This window comes from Ambystoma mexicanum, chromosome 14, assembly GCF_040938575.1.
Source record: "Ambystoma mexicanum isolate Mex_15411 chromosome 14, UKY_AmexF1_1, whole genome shotgun sequence".
In the NCBI taxonomy this organism is placed as follows: domain Eukaryota; kingdom Metazoa; phylum Chordata; class Amphibia; order Caudata; family Ambystomatidae; genus Ambystoma; species Ambystoma mexicanum.
In genome coordinates this window covers 602,274,467-602,294,076 of record NC_090940.1, presented here as the reverse complement: position 1 = coordinate 602,294,076, position 19,610 = coordinate 602,274,467, and the positions used below count along the sequence as shown (strand labels likewise).

Below are 19,610 nucleotides of genomic sequence, written 5' to 3'. Positions count from 1 at the left end.
GAGGAGTTATCAGGTAATTATACCCTTGCAGTTTCTTGGCGGTTCGAGAACCGTGGACTTCTTGGCATTGTTCATTGGTTCGAAACATTACCATCACGGTGGTCCAGTGGCAAGCAGATGTCATGCGGGGTTCAACTGAAAAAGGCTGCAGTTCAAAAATGTACTCAAGCAATGCAGATCATGGAGGTCACCCGGTTCAGTTCGGTGGTCAAGTTTAGAAGGCAGACGGGATAATGACAGTGAAGCGCACGTGAGTTGGTTCGATATGAGTGCTCAAAGGACTCAGTTCTTGAAGAAAGCCAGGGTCGGTTTGATCACTGTCTCACTATGCAATGAAGAAGGTGGAGGTTCGAACAGCGTTTAGAGCAGTGCAGGTGCAGTGGTACTTCTTTGTTCGAGCCGAGGCAATGATGCGCTTTCAGAAGGCGTGATGCATCAGCATACAGGTTCGAAGGTGCGGGACAGTGGTTCAAAGATTGTGATTGCTTTAGGCAACTCCTGTAGGGGCCTGTTGGTTCAACCCGTGTAAAACAGGCTCTTATCATGGTTTGCAGAGGTTCAACAATGAAACTACAGGAATCTTGGCTCTTGGGTACTGTTAGTGCCCACTCCAGGGTCTCAGGGACAAGATGAGTCCTTTTCTTGGACTCCCAAACATACCGTAGGCTGGCACTCACTTTCAGGGGTGCTTCAGCATGATGAGGTCCTGGGCAGGATGGGGCTGGCACACATGTAGGTCTTGCTCCAGCAGCAGTTCCCCCCCAATGGTCCCTGTGGATATTTAGGGAACAGTGCTTGCCTTGGTCTTGGAACACCTGCCATTACCTGACAACTGGAGGACTTAGGAAAGGGCTGCTCTCCCAACAGGGTCCAACGAAATCTTCGTGAAGGTTTGACATCCAGAGATGATTCAAAGAAGGAGTGGGAGACCCCTTCTATTAAAAGCAAAATCCTCCTGGTGAATGGATTTAAGCTAGACTGCTTTAGTAGCCCAATCTCTGTTCTTGGAACAAGTGGACTTTGCCTGCTGACATCACACCCAAAGTGCTTTGTCCTACAGGATGCAGAGTGGGTAGGAAGGAAAGACAGAGGCCTCTTGGCCTTCTTGAAAGAAGATGGTGGAACCTTCTTCCAACGGTCAGGAGCTCCTTTCGTGTAGACTAACCCTGCCCCTTTTCTTCTCAAAAGAATCAAAGGACCTTTTGGTATGCAGCACCCTGGTGTGAGGCTTCTCGTTTCGTGAGCGGATGTGCCCTTTGATTCCTGTTCCCAGGACAGATTCCTGTGGAGTGACTCTCTTTATGCAGAGGTTGTTGCCTGCCCTCACAAAGGATCAAAGAGAGGCATCCTCCAGGGCTACAGTTTTGTTACGCTCACCTGATATCCACAGAGGCGCCAAACGATACTGAATGGAGGTCTAATCGCTATCCCGGACCCCTCTCTGCTTGGTTATGTGCCAGACGTTGGGTAGTGCCTATAACAAGAGAATGGAGGGTTAAGATACTGGTTCTGTGATGGGTGGACTCCCACCTCCCTCTGGTCCAACTCCCCTCTCTTGGGGTCATTGCTCCCCTTAGGTTTTTGTGTGTTGAACTCTCCGTCCTGCGTCTCTGTGCAGAGGCGCGTGGTTGGTGCGGGCGTTCCGTGGACCTAGTTGCTTCATTGGTCCGTGTGCCCTTATGTCAGGTCCAGACCGACTGTGACTCCGACTCGGATTGCTGTCTTCCAGGTGAGTTATAATGTCTTTTCTGTCTTTATTCTGTCTCTTTCTTTCCCTCCGTTTCCTCTGTCTTCTCGGCATCTTGCTCCACTACGCTGTTCCCTAACAATGTCTCTTTCTTTTCACAGGGATTGTTGCAATCTTGGAGTTGCCGTGCCGATGGCAAAGACCACGGTGAATTATTGATGTGCGGAGCGCTGCACTGTTTATTGGTGTTAATTGCTAACCTGTGTTCTCTTCCCTTCTTTGTACAGGTTGCGGTGATGTTCCGGAGTGATGAGCGATCGAAGCGTTGCTTGCCCAGGTAAGTGCTTTGTTAATGCTGACCTTGTTCCTTCTCCCTTGCAGGTTGCGGTGAAACCCGGAGATGGGTGAGGTAAGAGAAGCGCAGGGTGCTGCCAGGACTCGCTGCTTGCCCAGGTAAGAATTGTTATTAATGCTGTCCTTGTTTCTTTACCTTTGCAGGTTGCGGCAAAGTCCAGAGATTGGCACGGTAAGCGAAGCGCAGGATGGATTCAAGACCGGTTACTTCACAGGTAAGTGTTCTTGCTCGCTAATACTCTTCTTGTTCTTCCAGGTTATTAATGGAATCCGGATCTAGGGCTTCAGGATCGGGCCGCCTGAGAAGCAGATGAGCAGGAGCTGGACACGGTGAGCGTTACGCTGCAGGAGTGCAGAATAACGCAGAGCGTGTTCTGCTGTTTGTGTGTGGTTTTAATAGCCCAGGTAAAGTAGTTCCAGGCCCAGCCACACCCAAAACACTAGACCGCATGGCTTGGTTCTAAAGAACTGAGCTGTGTAATAGGCATCTATGTTGGATTAAGGTCCAAAACTGGTATTGCTTTATTCCTGATAATGAGCCTGGCACCAAAGGCGCCAGGACCGACTCCATTATCTTTCTGATGGAGTTTTAAGGCCCTTGGGGCCAGTGTGAAGGGCTTTAGCCCCACTGCTGCCAGGGGGCTGTTATACCTGAGGGGGTCAGGGGCATGGATTGTGACAAGTTTTGCTGGCAGCAGCAAGCTCAAACTGGCTGGGGGAATACACACAACCCTTCCACAGCTGAACTGGGTTCACAGGATTGACACGTGTCATATCAATTTGATGTGGCACCAAGATAGCAACCAGCCTTTTTGTGCCTTACATGCATGATTACGCTCAAAAAGGAACGTGTGGTCTAATCATGGGACTGATAACTGAATGTCCATTCCCATATGAATGTCACAGATTCTCCGCACAAAGGTGCATGACAATTGGAATTTGGCGAGGGATACAAAAATTAGTCTGAGGAGAATGTTAGTTTGGGTATTATGAGTTGGATATTGAACAGAGAGAGAAACAAGAGAGCTGGAGATAAGAGGAAGGGCAACACTTCATGCTGTGAGGTGGGGGAGCAGAGAATGAGCCAGTGGCAAAGCTGGGGGGAGGACAGTGGTTCAAATAATTGTCCCTCCTTGTGCCTCTCATCCATTCCCATTGTGCCCCCCCCCGACCTTCCGGAGGTCGGGCACTCCATTGTCTGAAGTTTGTTGAAAAAAAATTAAATGCAGAAGGTAGCTGTGTGCAGCACACATGCGCCATATGCTGACTACAGGGTTGCTGGGTAACCAAGCTGCAGAGAGGGTGGCTCAATGTGATTCGATCTGTTCCATTCTGCTTCTCAGCCTTGAGAGAGGAATGCTGAACAGATGATGATGGCATGTAAAGGTAATTTTAAACTTGAAACACAATATTGATCCATAACAGGAGTCTTCATTTTTGTCATCAATAGTTAAAGTGCATGGAAATGGTTTTATATGGAAGCAAAATCTGGAATCACAAAGTTACATTTAATGTTGGTACCTTTTAACGTTTGTTATGGAAAAAGCTTTTGGGCCTTCCTAAGTCAACATCAATTCAAGCCAGACGACTTGAATTTGGCTTGGTATCAACTTAATGCTTATCATTCAGTAGCTTTTTTACATATTTTATATACACCAGCAAATTCAAAAAGGGTACTTTGTAGTACCTTATGGATAACGAAATAACAAAGTAGGCAAGGAGCCTCAATGTGGGGTTTGGATCGAGAATTGACCACGTCTTGTGGGTTAGTGACATTATATCCTTTTGATTATAGAAACATGTTTTCTATGCCAAGTACAAATTTGAACTAAAAGAGGCAAAAAATATGTTGAAAACTGCGATACGCTGCTTAAACGTTTGATGATCCAAGAGAGCATGATGTTTTATGAAAGATTTATTGAGAATGGTTTAATAACCTGTATCAAATAAAGATTGCACTTAACAGTTGAATGAAAATGTACGAAGAGAAGAGAAAGGTGATTAGAAAAAAAGTCTAGCATGACAACAAATCGAAATTTCTCGCAAGCAGAGGGTGAAATGTTAAAAGACCCTGCAATATGGCTATTAAAGGGAAATACACCGTCCGCAATGTGTTGGTCTCATACATTCTTCATGACATCAGGCCGGATACCCGTAGACCGGGGCACAGTGCGCCCTCCACGGACAAGCATAGGCACTCTGAAATTACAATGCTGCTGATCTTAACATAACATGGGGTCTAGACGCCGCATTGCCTAAAGGTGTCAAAGAGATTAAAAAAAGAATTGATTTAGTAGATTACTTCATCATAGATCCTATTTGGGAAAACGTGTGCCATGTAATTGGTCTTAATGTTTGGATTAGCAATGCTTCTTGAAAGCATTGCAATACTGGTGTGGCCAATACTGCGCAGAAATTCACAGACTCGACTCGCCCCGCCTTCCATCCTCGCAGCGTCCTGTCAATGTATGAGATTCATTCATAAATGCTTAATAGCGATGGTGAGGTCAGAGGCATTGCTAGGGGTGGGTGCTGTGGGGGCTATAGCCCCGGGTCTTTTGGTTGTAACCCTGGATAGAAGCTCAGGGGCTACCACCAAAAGGCTAGCTAGCCCTGCGTCCAGGCAGTCCCGACATTGGCGTAGCCCCGGATCTTTTCCAGACCTGGCAACACCCCCGTGTGTGGCCTAGACCAGTGATCCAGCATCAGCAGAGGAATCATCACTTTATGAGAATCTGTAAAAAAAACATACATGATGCCCAGCAACATCCAAGCAGTGTGCACGAGCAGAGAAGAATCAGAGCTGTGCACACTGTACCCACCCCACCCTCTAAACCCCCACAGTTGGCTTCACATGGACCTGATCAACAATACGGCACTCTCCATCAGATGGGTCTGCCCGCCAGCCCCCACAGGCCATAGGCACCATTGATGTAGACGTCATGCTAATTGCCAGTGGACTGTAGCAAACTAGGGGTAGCCTTCTAACCAGGCTCTGCGGCTTGTGGCTGGTCATCACAGTGGGCGCTTAAGTAATATGTCCAATAAGCTGTCATAACACTGCGGAAACAGGCATGCTCAAGGAATGTTGGCTGCCACGCATGAACTATTAACGATGCATGCTGTTACAGACACAGGAGCATGAAACTAGCGGAATCTCTTCTTTTGAGGTGATAGGTGATTACTTGGGGTGCAGCAAGGTTTGCTCTACGATACTGGAATACATTGACACATTCGTGAACCCCACCCCTAGTAGACATTATGCTATGACGAAAACGCTGCACACTGATCAACTCCCCCTCCCATAGGTGTTGCAGGCTCTATAAGAAAGATGCATTGAAAGCAATCACTAAATAGCAGGGAACTCACCGTGGTCGAGCATTATAAGCAAATTAACCATCGTCTCGAATGCAGCAAGCCGCACGCTGCTGCCTTCATCTCGGGCTAGCTCTACTAACTCAGGCAGCACCACTGTTTTTGTGAGTTCTGTCCTGCACAACAAAGAGAATAGTTAGGGCAAAACACCAGAGTATGTCAAGACTGTACGGCTCTTTGCCCAGTCGAATGCCAATGTACCAGTCCACATTGCCAGGCTAAAGAGATAATAAGCAGGGAAAATAGCTCTTTGAATGATAGGCTTCACTCTAAGCACTGCTCACTGCTTATGTTCATGGGAGCTGCCCAGGAAACTGCATATCATGCATAAAACATGTCCTAAGGGTACTAAAATCAGAGATAAAGAGAATCCTGCAAACACGTTATGCTGTGCAAAAGGATACATTACTTACCTGTCAGTAATGTCCTTCCAGGTGGACTAGTCTTTCCTCCCAATGATTTCTAATCTTCCATCCATCTTCCCCAGCAGGTGCCAATAGCGGTTTCTGGCACCAGGGGGTGAAGCTCAGATCCACTCATTGCCCATGAAGACAGACATTAACATATAGGGCAGTTAATAGGTAGCTGGCCGTGCCTCATGGCCCCAACTCCATCTTTTTCCCTAGCACTCAGCAGCCGAGGGACCATAGACCAGCTGGAGATGACTGCAGAGGCATGAGAGTCCCAGTAAGGAATCTGTGGGAGGATAGAACTAGTACCTCAGAACAAACCTTACCTTCTACAGCACCCCTTCCTCCCTCAGGGTCCTCGAAGCCCAAAGCAGAACAAAACCCAGAGGAGGGAGGACAGCACGAAACATACAAAAATGCAGGAGCCCCACGGATTAGACTGAACATGGCCAAAGAATCTGTTTCATGGGTTTGTTCCCACTCATGAGAGACTAGGCCAGGCCTCGAGGGCCAGAAACCTGATAGGTTTTCATGATATCCATCATTAATATTCATGAGGAAAAATGTGCATACATTTAGAATCTTTGCAGACAAATTTATCTCAAATATTAATGAGAGGCATCATGAAAATCCGACATAGATCTGGCCCTCGAGGCCTGGAGTTGCACAACCTTGGACTAGAACTACGTTTTGCCATATTAGTACCCGGCGAGAGACAATCAGATTGTTAAACGCAATCTGATTGGCTCTCGCCGGGGCTTTACCCGATGCAGAATCCCTCGAAGCTTAAGCTTCCTTCACATCCCCGGCGGGAGGGTGTGGCAGCCACTCAGCCAATGAGGAGGCTCAGAACAGGGTAATTCCTGCTCCGAGCCACCACGCGGCTGGAGGCTGACATCCTCCACCGCCGGGGATTCAGGTATTTATTTCCCCCCCACCAAACAATCCCCTTCCCTCCCTGGCCTCTCAGCCCCTCTTACCTTCTTTTTGCTCCGTTTGAGAGCAAACGCACAGGTAACATTGTCCCCAGCGCGTTCGCCCCCGATGGCTAAAATGAAAAGAGAAAACGGACTCTGTTTTCCCTTCCTCTGGCAGCCATTTTGTGTGACTTTTTTCTGCAGCGTTTCGTAATAGAAAAAGAATTCTATTAGTACCCCGGTCTTGAGGACCGAGTACTAATAGCAATAAGCCCCTTGCCATGGGGCATTACCTTCCTTAACTATGGGCCCCGGGGCATTACCTGCTTAAATATGTTTATTTCTCAAGGCCCCTTTTCTCGTTTCTACTTTCTTCATGCAGTTTTCCTCGTTCTTTTCACTGTTTAAAAAAATAAATATATGATATGTGTGTGTGTGTGTGAGGGGGGGCTTGCGGTGGCGGGAGAGGGGAAACGCCCTATTTAATCATTTAAAAAAGATTTGGTAAAAACGGCAACAAGGAAAACTGCACAAAGGAAGGGCAAAAGAGAAAAATGACCTACAAATTGTTTTTACGTATCAATCTCACTGTACGTTTCAGAGAGGAGAAATATCCATTTGCTTATCAGTCTGCTCCCACTCACAAGTACAGTCCAGCACCAAAATGCGAGGTTAACTCTTCCTCTAACCAACGTACCAGCATCAATCCTAGACACTTGTGCCAGCCATACTTATTGGCCATTATCAGGGAGGTGAAGCTTTAGGATGTGGGGGTGTAAAACAAGAAGGAGAACTCGAAAAGCAGTGCTCCCTGTCTGATAGCAGGAGCTCATGAGATAAATCTCTGATGTACCTTAGCTCTAATGTACTGTAGAGGAACACACCACAACTCCCACAACGTATTGCCCCCCCACCCCCAAATGTCATTTATTTCTCAGCACTCGCCAAATGTTTTCCACTAACACGCCACGCCCAACAGCCCTACACAGGAAATTCAATGGGAGGGCTGATGGGCGTAGGAGTTTGAATAACCTCTGGACCCATGAGTACTATTATCTACTTCAAGTTCTGGTTGGCTGGATGTGTTATACGTATGTGCACCACTGTGTGCAGTATGCCAATGGTAGACGCAGAACTGCTTCTGCCAGAGTCTGTATCTCATAAAAACATGAAATAAAAACACGAACAACGACAACAAGAACCCCAAAAAGTCAGGGCCAAAAACATAAGAACAATGAACAAACAAGGGACACACTAAAAGGAAACACATACTAACATCACCACACAGGTGTGAAATGTACTATTTACTGAACACATTAAAGGCTGGCGCCTGTTAGTGACACCCCAAACCAGTAGGGTGGATCAAAGCCTTGTACCCAGTTTCCATAGTAGTCACCTAGTTCATGACGCCTACACCAGACTGGCCCCCAATCTGTTACGAGTATACCAGGTAAGTTTTCATCCTGCGTCCATGGCTGTTACCAGGAGCCATGGGCATAACAATGCCAATTTGACACACACTTCTCGCCTTCAGTGAACATGTTGCCAAGACCAATGGATTAAAGTGTGGGTGCTTCACTGCCCCCGTTGAATGGCAAGGGGTCAACTAGTGGTGAAATGATGACCAGCAACTCAAAAGTATGTGTGCGCGGCATGTATGAAAGATGCATTGAGACCAAAATAGTGTTGATATGTGACTATATGAACAGTTCTCTGACTTACTCTAGAATTAAGTGTTACTAGAAGTGCACAAACGTCCGCAGCAGTTAAGGGGTTACTTTGAGAATGTAACTGAGTTGTCTGATGTTCATTTAATGATGTTAGATGTTCTGATGAATGTCTGTTTACTACAATCCACAAGAAATGCATTCGTAAAATGTCATGATTCAATAGTGTCATTAAACATTAGTAGCCAGCGAGGGTCAATGAGCTTGTTACAACCAAGCTTACCTCACTGAGAAGGCGCTGAAACATTTATTTATTTATTGTTCATTTATATGGCGCTTATACACGTGGAGCGCTTCAAAGTGGGAAGGAAACAAAGAATCCCTCTTAGGCCTTGAAGTTTCTGAATGAGTCACAGAAAAACTAGCATACTCTGCCTGACGGCATTTCTCCTAGTGCAAGTGCACAAGGTGTTACAGTAGAGACCAAGCTAGGGAGGGGGGACAAAAAAGGAGGGCGGGGGACAGGACAGACGTACTAACTAGTCCTAATACATTTAGGGCATGCATGCATACAGACGAAGGTGTGAGGAATGTGGGTGTGGGGGAAACAAACAAGTCCAGTCCAGCAGGGCACTGTGTTAAGTGCAGAGTGGTTGCCCCGCTCATGGAGCGTGACCTGAAAGTGCAGTAATGCTGAACATAGTGCAGTGGCCCAGGGGCAAGTGCAAAAGACTGGCGGGGGAACCTGAGACCTGTAAGGCTCTGGAGGTGAAGCAGGCAACTAGTCAGCAAAACTGAACAGAGTTAGGGAGGAGACAGAGGGTGGAAAAGAACAGAGGTTAGCATGGGAGGGAGAAGGAGGAAGAGAAGAGGAAGGTCTTGAGGAGTTTCCCGAACTTAAGGTTCTCTGGCTCAAGAAAGAGAGGCAGGGAGGCTGTTCCAGAGGGAGGCACCGGCAGAGGATAGATATCTACCCCAAATCACTGTATGTGAAAGTGGCTCAAATGCAGAGAGTTGGAGGAGTATGAGCGGAGGACTCTAGAGGAGAGTATTTAGGAAGAGAGCATTGTAGATAGTGCGGGCCCTGGCCCCAGAAAGCCTTGTGGATTATACAGAGTATGTTGAACTTGATCCTTGCAGCCACAGGGAGCCAGTGGAGAGATTTCAGCGCTGGAGAGATGCAGTCCCTGGGCTTGAGGCCAAGGAAAAGCCTTGCGGTTCTGTTCTGGATGAGTTGTAGAGGACAGAGAAGAGAAGTAGGAATATTGAGAAAGAGACTGTTGCAATAGTCCAGTCTAGAGAGAACCAGGGCTCACAAGGGAGAAAGTGAGAAAAAGCAGAATGCCTCTGAAGAGGTGCAGTTGGTAGTGGGACTTTTTGGAGATGTGAGGAGGGAAGGAGGGAGTTGGGTTGAAGCTGACCACTAGATGTTTTGCCTCATTGGTAGGTGAGGGTGTAGGGCCAAGGGAGGCAGGCCAGGGAGAGAGTGGGAAAGTGGGAGCAGGCGTCCCAACCAGTACGCTCTGTGACATACTGGAATTCAGGCAAAGATTGTTAGCAGCACACCAGTACTGAATTGCGGATAGACAGTCAGGAATGAGCAAGGAGGAGGAGGAGGAGGACAAGGGTTGCCTTAAAGAGAGGTGCGGGTCATCTGCATAACACAAAGCGAGGAGGAGGCAGAGGCTTCACCGCCGCATCTCTGGGGTTCCTTCCGTGACTGGCAGCCATGGAAAGGGAGAAGGGACCAAACAGTCCCTTCTCCCTTTCCATGCTGGCCATTTTTTTGTTTACTTTTATTTTCCATTCGTCTGAATGGCCGCTATAGAAAGGGTTCTGTCGAACCCCGGCATCCATTTATTTTGCTTTTCTTTTTCTCGAGTCGAGAAATGGTTGCAGCGCCATTTCTCGACTTGAGAAAATTTGCAATTAGTACTCTGGTATGACGTGCTAGTATACTAATGCCCCTGGGGCTTGGTGACAGCCCTTGCGTTGCTCTGGTTTCTAACTATGGCCCTGGGGACATTATCCGACCGGCAATGGCCCCCCTACGAAGGTCATATTGCCTAAATAAGGCTAACACACGTTTAACTTTTTTGCACAAGGAATCAGTTGCTTCCACATTATGATTTAAATGGCCATAATTTTCTAGAGCATGGGGTTAAAGCACCTCGTGGATTTACATGCCTTAAGCTTGCTGGCTGCGGTAAGCAGTGCAAACAGATTGATATGTTTGATACTATAATGCATCATATAATTAAGAGGTTTTTACATTCCCCATGAATTTACCTCAACATAAGCTCAGCCCATAATCAGACATGTATTTTAATCAACTCACCAACTCACGTTAAAATGTTTCCCTGTATACATTATCAATTTTATTTTAGTCACTTGGAGCATATTTTCCTGCAGGGCGTACATTTGCATCATTTGCACTGCAAAGTGCAAAAGGGAGGTGTAAAGGTGTGGCAAGCCCCATTCACTCCTTGCTTGCCTTTTTCTGGTGTAAAAAGCCAGCGGATTTTAGAGGCATCTGCTGATTTTACACCACCATGAAAATGCCATACTGGCAAAAATTCATTGGGAGGGGAAATGGGATGCGGAAACCCAACTCCCGTTGCATGCCCCAATCCGGAAAAAAAAAAATAGCCCAGAGCATACATGCTGATGTTAGGACAAGCAGATTACCAGTATGCCTTTATTTGCGCTCAAGGTAATTCAGAAGAACAAGTTACTTACCAACTGTAACGTTCTTTCGATTGGATGTTCCTCCCACGTATTCTTAATCTTAAATATTCGTATCTTCAGCTTTGAGGCGTCAGGGAAAAAAAAAATTCACACCAGAGGGTGCTGTGCTTGAGGTCGCGGTGTCGATGCCCCTCAAGGGCTGCCATTGAGCGTCAAGGTCATCTGCCGTATAAAGGGCTCAAGCCGCGCCCGTTGACTTCAGTTCTGTTTTTAGGATATAATCATCTGAGTAGTTGATCAGGCATTCTTAGACCTCCAGCTCCTAAGGAATTTAGAGTGCAATTTGCATAAACTGTACGGCGGGGTAGGCTGGGAGGGTCGATGAGGAATATGTGGGAGGAACATCCAATCGAAAGAACGTTACAGTTGGTAAGTAACTTGTTCTTCGAATGGATTGTGTCCTCCCATGTATTCCTCATCTTAGATAGGCTCTCAAAGCAGTATGAATTTGGAGGAGGGAGTACCAGAATGTATTAATCATGGACTGTATGAAGGACGGCTTTGGCAAAGAGACCCCCTTGTGATGATGTTGAATCTAGAGAATAGTGCTTCACAAAGGTGTGCATAGACGACCAGGTGGCCGCTGCACAAATGTCTTGCACCAGGACATCCCTCTGAAGAGCCGTTGGAAGTTGCCATGCCCCTGGTTGAATGAGCCCTTAGCCCATCTGGAGGATCTTTACCAGCTAACCTATAACATTCAGTAATTGCCAGAATTATCCATCTGGACAATGTCTGTTTGGTTACTGCTAGGCCCAATTTGCGTCCAGTATATTCGACAAAAAGTTGATCACTTTGCCTAAATTTAGCCAATCTGGAGATATAGAAACTGAGAGCCCACTTAGGGTCCAGTCTGTGTATAGCCTTTCCTCCTCCTTACTTGCATGAAGAGGAGGATAAAAGGAAGGTAAAGTGATTTTTTGTGACAGGTGAAAGTCAGACTATTTTTGGCAAAAAAGAGGGTTTGACTTTAAGAGTAGCCTTGTCCTTATGAAAAATGGTGTGAGGAGGCTTACAAGAGAGCGCCTGCAACTCACTCACCCTGCATGCTGATGTTATTGCCACTAGAAGTATTGTCTTTAAAGTAAGGAGCCTTAGCGGCCAAGAGTGTAAGGGCTCAAATGGAATACACGTGAGGAATTTTAAAACTACATTTAAATCCCAGACTGGTACCTGAAAAGGGGTTGGAGGGTACACATTTGTGAGCCCTTTCAGGAACTGAATAAAAAAGGGCATTTGGAAGTAAGACACTTCTTCTGGGGAGCGCTTAAAAATAGATAGCGCTGCCAAGTATCCTTTTATCGTGCCAACTTGGAGCCCCAAATTGGCCAAGTGTAAAAGGAAAGCGAGTACCGTAGGAGTATTACATAAGAATGGATCCACATTCTTGTCCCTGCACCAGTTACTGAACTTGTTCCAACGACACCGGTACAAGGACTCTGTTGCTGGCCTTCTGGCCGAAAGCAGAATCTCCATTACGTCATCCGGGAGGTCCCAATCCTTATATCTCAGCCTCTAGAAACCATGCGTGAAGGCTCAGTGTTTTGACATCTGGATGGAGAACCCGACCTTCCTCGTGCGAGAGGAGATCCTCTCTTTGTGGAAGACGTATTGGAGGGCAGGTGGACATGTCCAGAAGGTCCGGGTACCACCTTTTCCTGGCCCAATCGGGGGCAATTAGGATCATGGTTTTCCTGAACTTTCTCAACCTCCCGATTACGTGAGGAATCACGGGGACTGGAGGAAATGCATACAGAAGCGGAAATTCCCAGTCCACCACAAACGCGTCTCCTAGAGCTCCTCTTGGGGGAAATTCCCTTGAGCAGTACTGATCGCACTTCCGGTTGACCCTGGTTGCGAACAGATTCACTTGAGGGGTTCCCCATAGGATGAAGATCTCTTGAAGGACTTCCTGAGCTAGTTCCCATTCGTGGGACACTGTGCTCTGCCTGCTCAGAGCCTCCACCACCGCGTTCTGCTCTCCGGCTAGGTGAACCGCTGACAGAGAGATTCCTTCTTGTATTGTCCAGAACCAGAGCTGCATTGCCTCTCTGCACAGTGGTAGTGACCCTACACCTCCTCTCCTTTTGAGCTAGTACATGGCAAATGTGTTTTCCATCATTATCAGGACATTCTTTCCTTGTACAGAGGGTAGAAAGGCCTTCAGCGCTAGTCTGATTGCCCTGAGCTCCAAAAGGTTGATGTGTAGTTTGCACTCCGATGGAGACCAATGACTGCTGATTGTCAGATCTTTGGTGTGGGCTCCCCAGCCCATGAGTGAGGTGTCCATCATTAATGTTATCTCCGGCCATGGTTGCCAAAAAGATTCTCCTTTGAGGATATTGTCCTTGCAAGCCCACCATAGAAGATCTTGAGCCACTCTGGTTGGAACTTGCAAAAGATCTATCATATCCCCCCAAAATTGGGACCATTGAGTCCTGAGGGCCCATTGAAGGGATCGCATTCTCAATCTGGCCACTGGCACCAGAAAAATGCAGGATGCCATGTGGCCGAGCAACCTCAGAAAAACAAAGACCGGCAGATGCTGGGTATTCTGGAACTTTGTTACCATCTGCAGAATGTGGTTAGCTCTCACCTCGAGAGGCGAGGCTTTGTCCGACGAAGTATCCAGGACTGCTCCGATAAATTGGAGTCTTTGGAATGGTTTCATATTTGACTTCTTGTAATTGAGGGAGAAGCCCAGTCTGTGTAAGAAGTGGCAGGTCTTGTTCAGACGTTCCTGGGCTTGTTCGGGTGAACGTGCCTTGATTAACCAATCGTCCAGGTAACCCGAATGGCAGAACTCAAAACTGATTGTGAGAATTGCCAATCGCGAACCTCCGGTACTTTCTGTACTTGAGATGGATTGGCACATGAAAGTAAGCATCGTGAAGGTCCAATGATACCAACCAATATTGGAGTTAGAGAGCCTGAAGGATCTGAGAAAGGGTTACCATCTTGAATTGTCCTTCCTGAGGAACTTGTTCAAGTTTCTTAAGTCCAAGATGGGTCTGAATCCTCCGTCCTTCTTTGGTATGAGAAAGTATGGGGAATACCAACCCTTGTCCCTCTCTGCTAAAGTTACATGTTCTATTGCACCTTTCTCTACCAGGATTAAAATTTCCTGCAACGGGAGCGGATCTGGAATTTTGACAGAGTTGTATCCCGGTGGATGATCCCGAGGCCTTTTTTTTTAAGGGAACGCAGTAACCTTGGGCTACTGTTTCCAGTGCCCAAGCATCTGAAGTAATGCCCCGCCATTCGTTCAGATGCTGAGAGATCCTGCCTCCCACTGGGGTCTTGTCGGTCAAGGCCTCAGAGAGGCTTTGCAGCGGCTGCAGTAGCGGCTGAGGGGACAGTTGCCGCTGCTTGGGCTGATCTAGCACTCTTTACTTTTCCACCACGAGGACCTTTTCTTTGCTGTCCTCTTCAACTAGCCTGCCCCTTCCCTCTCCCAAATGAGGAGTAGAATTGAAAGGGGTGGCCCCTCCAGGAAGATGAACCTGAGTAGGAGTGTTGTTGAGTTTGTTTTATGGAGGTGCTAAGAGACTTAGCTGCCGCTTTTGAAGTTTGCAGCTTTTCTAAACTTTCGTCTGCCTTGCTGCCGAACAACCTCAAGCCGTCAAATGGCATATTAAGTAGCCTGACCTGCACGTCCGGTGCAAAGCCCAACTTCCTCAGCCACGCAATCCTGCATAGCACTGTGCTAGATGCCATGGACCTGCTGATGCTGTCATCAGTGTCCAGTTCTGATTGAAGGCATTCCCCCATAGCCTCCTTTCCATCTTTCACAATTGCAAGGAAGCCTTCTCGCCCTCAGGAATGTGTTCAGCCGCTGCAGTCATACAATCCCACAGGGATGTGAATCTTGCAAGGGTGCAAGTCACATTTGTCGATTTTAAGGCCATGCTTTTCGAAGAGAAAATCTTATGAGACCATGCATCAATCTTTTTGTCATCCCTATCTTGGGGAATTGTAGGGTATGCAGAATGCCTAGTGGATGTGGCTGCCTGTACCACTAAACTTTCAGGTGAAGGATGTTTTGCCAAGTATTCAGGATCAGAAGAAGAGAGCCTGTATTTGCTCGTGAATTTTCTATTGACCGCAGGCTTCCCAAGCAGCCATAAATTTCTTTTGGAGTGCTATGTGAAAGGGAAGGACAGGATCCTTTTGAGGACCTTCACTGAGAATGTCTGTCATGTCATTCTGCTGGTAAATAGGGGAATTTCTATTCCACCCCATGAATTCTGTCACCTTATTCATAAGTCTCCTATATCCTGAGTCTGCATGGTCAGCAGGGTCAGGTCTTTCAAAATCCAACTCAGGAGACGTGTCCAGACCACTTGCTGTCTGTAGACACTCATATAGGTTAGTAATTTTAAAGTGACGATCAATTAACTCCTCAGGAACATCCATTGTCCCAAATGTAACACCGGAAGGGGAAATGTCCTCTTCAGAGGATTACTCTTCATAAAGGGAAGCCATAGATTTGAAAAAATCTTGTCTAGGCTCAGGATGATACATTTCATCCGATGATGTAGTGGGCATAGATCTCGGCTTCAACAAAGGAGTCGATTTGGGTGCCGGAATTACCATAGGCTTCGGCAAAGGCGTCAATGTCGTTGACGCAAGCTTCGACACAGTTGAAGGAGCCTTTGATGCAAGCGTCGTCAAGTTGGTGACGCCATCTTCGATATCGGCGTCGAGTGAGCCTTCGACAGTGGCATCAAGGAAACTTTCGACACCGACTTTGATGGCGGATGGAAACTCAGCGCCATTTTGTCAGGTGTTAGATTACATTTATGCACTGGTAGGCCTGCTTTGCTTTTTTTATGAGGTGTCGGAGAGATTTATTCCAGCGACACCCTCGACGATTTCTCGCCAGATTTTATGCACCTGGCCTCTGACCTCCGTCTGTCACTTCTAGAATGAGCCGGGCATGGTCTTCACACGATTTCTTCGAGGGGGTCTGCAACGTTTTCTCGAAAATTTGCATCATTGAGGCTCTGAAAGACTTCCACTTTCTAGGGGAATCATGCTTAGAAGGGCAGGTGATAAGCCCTTTATCAGACGAAGAAGAAGAGGAAGAGGGAGATCAGTGATGCCTTTTCTTTGATTTTTTTGACACAGAAGAGGACGATTTCCTAGACTGACTCCTCGACCTCGATTTCTTAGATTTGTGTCGAGATTTACCACTCGACTCAACCGAGTCTTTCTTTCTTCTCGAAGACGACTTCGAGGATTCCCCCCCACCCACTGCCAATTTACCTCTTCGTTCCTTAAGAGCTTTGTTGGTCATTGCCTGACAGGAACCGCACTCGTCAACCCGATGGTCCGAACCCAAGCACCAGAGGCAAACTTGATGGGGGTCAGTGATTGACATCGTCTTCCTGCATTTCTGACATTTTTTAAAGCCAGTTTTGGGCATGGAAGGATTTGATGAGGAAGACATAGTTCTAAGAACGGAGGTGCCGTTTTTGTGACATGAAGCGAAAGCGATCGGAAAAAGTGAACTGAAGTCAGCGGGCGCGGCTCGAGCCCTTTATATGGCGGATGACGTCGACGCTCGATGGCATCCCTCGAGGGACATCGACACTGCGACCACGAGCACAGCATCCTCTGGTGTGAACTTTCGTTTTCCGAAGCAGCAAAGCTGAAGATACGAATATCTAAGATGAGGAATACGTGGGTGGGCACAATCCATTCGAAATGAGCTCCCTGGAGTTTGAGTCTAAATGACATGGGTCCCCTGGCCTGCGCCTCAGCGGCAGGTCCCTGAACTTTCTCGGAGGAGATGTGCCTAGCATGTTGGGCTTGACTGCTCTTATGGACAGGCTCAGTCTGATATGCCAATGGCTATTTCCTCTAGTATGTACAGCATCAAGTCTTCCTGAGAGTGTTACAGCCAATGGAACACTTGGATTTGTATTCCTCGCTTAGTTGGCAGGTCACTGCTAGCATTACTCAGCGTACAGTGGATACCGATGGTCTGAGTACCATTGCCAGAGCTGGAACCTGGACTTGCTATTGCATGATGAATCCTACAGGTACGACCTCCTTTCATCGCCGTATATTTCAAAGCCTGGCATTTAAAAGTGAACATTATAATGAAAATGTTCATCGAATTATTTAGGGGGGGAGGGCAGATAACGGTTTGGGTGAGTAGGGAATAGGTAAAAATAGGTGGGGGATGGGGGGTTCCAATCCTACCAAGAGTAATACTACTACTTTTGCTATAGTTACTATTACTAGTACAACAGGTACTACTATCGCACTTATTATTGGTGCCACTACTACTGTTCATAATACTCTTGGTACTAATCGTGCTAGCAATACACATATGCATATTACTGCTACTTCTAAATGCTTTGGTAGTACTAGTACAATAGCTAGCAGGATAAGTAGTAAGAGGGGTAGACGTACAGCAACCAAAAGAAGTAGCGCTAGCACTGGGAGCAGTATTGACATGAACAGTACTATGACTAGTAGAAGTATCAGTACTAGTTGTACTGCCAGTAGTACTGCTACCCTTGTGTTGAAATGGCACTGTCAGTGGAAGTATTATTGTAACCAATAGTACTGCTAGGGGAAGTACTAGTGCTAATACTTTCATTATAAAAATAATAGGATTAGAGGTTTTTATAGTAGGACTACCAATAGTAGACCATTCCTAGAACCACCAGTAGCAGGTGAAATACTGCTTCCACATGCACTACTGCTGCTAGTAGAAGCTATCCTACTGAGACTACTAGCAGCGTCAGCATGTACTACTAGCACTGCCTGTAATTATAAATATACTTTCCAATTGGTGTTCCATCAATAGTAGACACTGAAGTAGGACTGAAAGAATATTGCTAATAGTAGTAATGGAAGTAACAGTACCTAAGCCACTAGTAGCCGTTGCATTTCATGTAGCAGTTTGACTGCGCTCATGGCAGGATTTATCAAACTGCACTTGGCATGTGATGGCAGTACACAAAACATGTGGGACTACTCCGCAGCAGATCATGTGCGCACCATCATGAACAGATGCTTGGTACCTCACATAGCCTTTTGTCTATGTTACTCAGCTTACACTTGTAGCTCCAATTAACGTCAGTAAAGTGACTCTCTGCTTTGTGCTGTCCCTTCCATGGGGGTCACCGGGGAGGCAACATGGGGTGCGAGTCCATTTGTGTTCTCCAATTTTGTAGAATCGATGTCCCTACATTCACCCAGAAGTCAGGGTTAAAACAAACCGTGGACCTGGAGTAAATGTAAAACGGAATGTGGCAGATTCTCCAAGTGCTGAGCTGTCCTTGCGCTTTTCACATGCGCCAAACAAACTTGCAGGCCAATCCACAAAGGGCATCTGCAGGTGCGCATCTTAGATGCCTACATTCAGGTGTTCTTTTCCATTCCCTTTGCCCAAATAAGGGGGCCTTTCTGTGCACTTCAAATCCGCAAATGGGATGCACTTTGAAATGCACAGAAAACAGTCCCCGTTCCATAGAGGAGCGGGTGGAAGGGCAAGGAAGGAAATGACGATGTCATTTCTTAACCCGTCATGCATTGCGTACGAAGATTGACAACAGCAGTATAAAAGCAGTGATTGAAGTGAGCGGGAACTGGCAGTAGCGGTGTTACACTTTTTTTCGGTTTACCATTTCGCTATATTTACTACCCTGGTCATTCCGAGGATTTGTCCATTCATGTCCCTGTGCACGTGTAAAGTTGTATTGGGAGCCTTAGTTACTAGTCACTTAGACTACTGCAATTCCCCGGCTGCAACACCTTGTCACATGTCACTATGCGTCCGCCTACCCTCTCCCCTGCCGAGACCACAGTTCCACTACTTTTGACAGTACACGTCTGCCACTGTATACAAGCCTTTGTGGATAAGGTGATCTGTGTATTTCAGAAGTTAAAGCAAATGAAAAAAGTGCATCCTCTGCGCTCATTTCTGAGAATCTGCCCCAATGTGTGGCTACAGTGACTGCCTGTCTGCTGAGATGGCTTATACAGGTCTCTTACGTGCTCTAAGGGCAGCCTTAGGATAATGTCATGTGACTTTCACAGCTTGTGCATTGTACCAGCTTAGCACAGTATTTTAGTCAGTCCAATAACAGATATCAGGGCCTGTAACGTTTGCATTTTTAGACTGGGCCAATAGTGACTAGTTGTTCTCTGTATTTGTTGCAGATTTTTTTTTAAATAACATTGAGCTTAGTCAATCATGGGCAGAAAAGCAGTGAAATAACCAACAAAAGGATTTTTCTTTAACACAAAAAGCACATTATAGCAGCAAAAACAAGCATTGGAAAAACCAACAGTTTTATCTGTGGTGTAAGCATGGGATAGGCATTTGCCAGGCACTGACATTACGGTCACAAGATGGTAACAGTTGCAAAATGGTACGAGTACCTGGGCATATGTTGGCAGGGCCCAGTGAATTCCTATCTAAAACCTATAC

At 46.7% G+C, this 19,610-nt stretch overlaps 1 protein-coding gene across 3 annotated transcripts in view; it reads right to left on the bottom strand.

Moving 5' to 3' along the window:
• PPP4R4 (protein phosphatase 4 regulatory subunit 4) overlaps positions 1-19,610 on the bottom strand; it is a 1,234,696-nt gene that overhangs the window by 619,178 nt on the left and 595,908 nt on the right. For all 3 annotated transcript variants that reach the window (XM_069637985.1, XM_069637983.1, XM_069637984.1), the window contains exon 8: positions 5,411-5,532. In XM_069637985.1, coding sequence (XP_069494086.1) covers positions 5,411-5,532 — 122 coding nt within the window. The remainder of the gene's footprint in view (positions 1-5,410; positions 5,533-19,610) is intronic.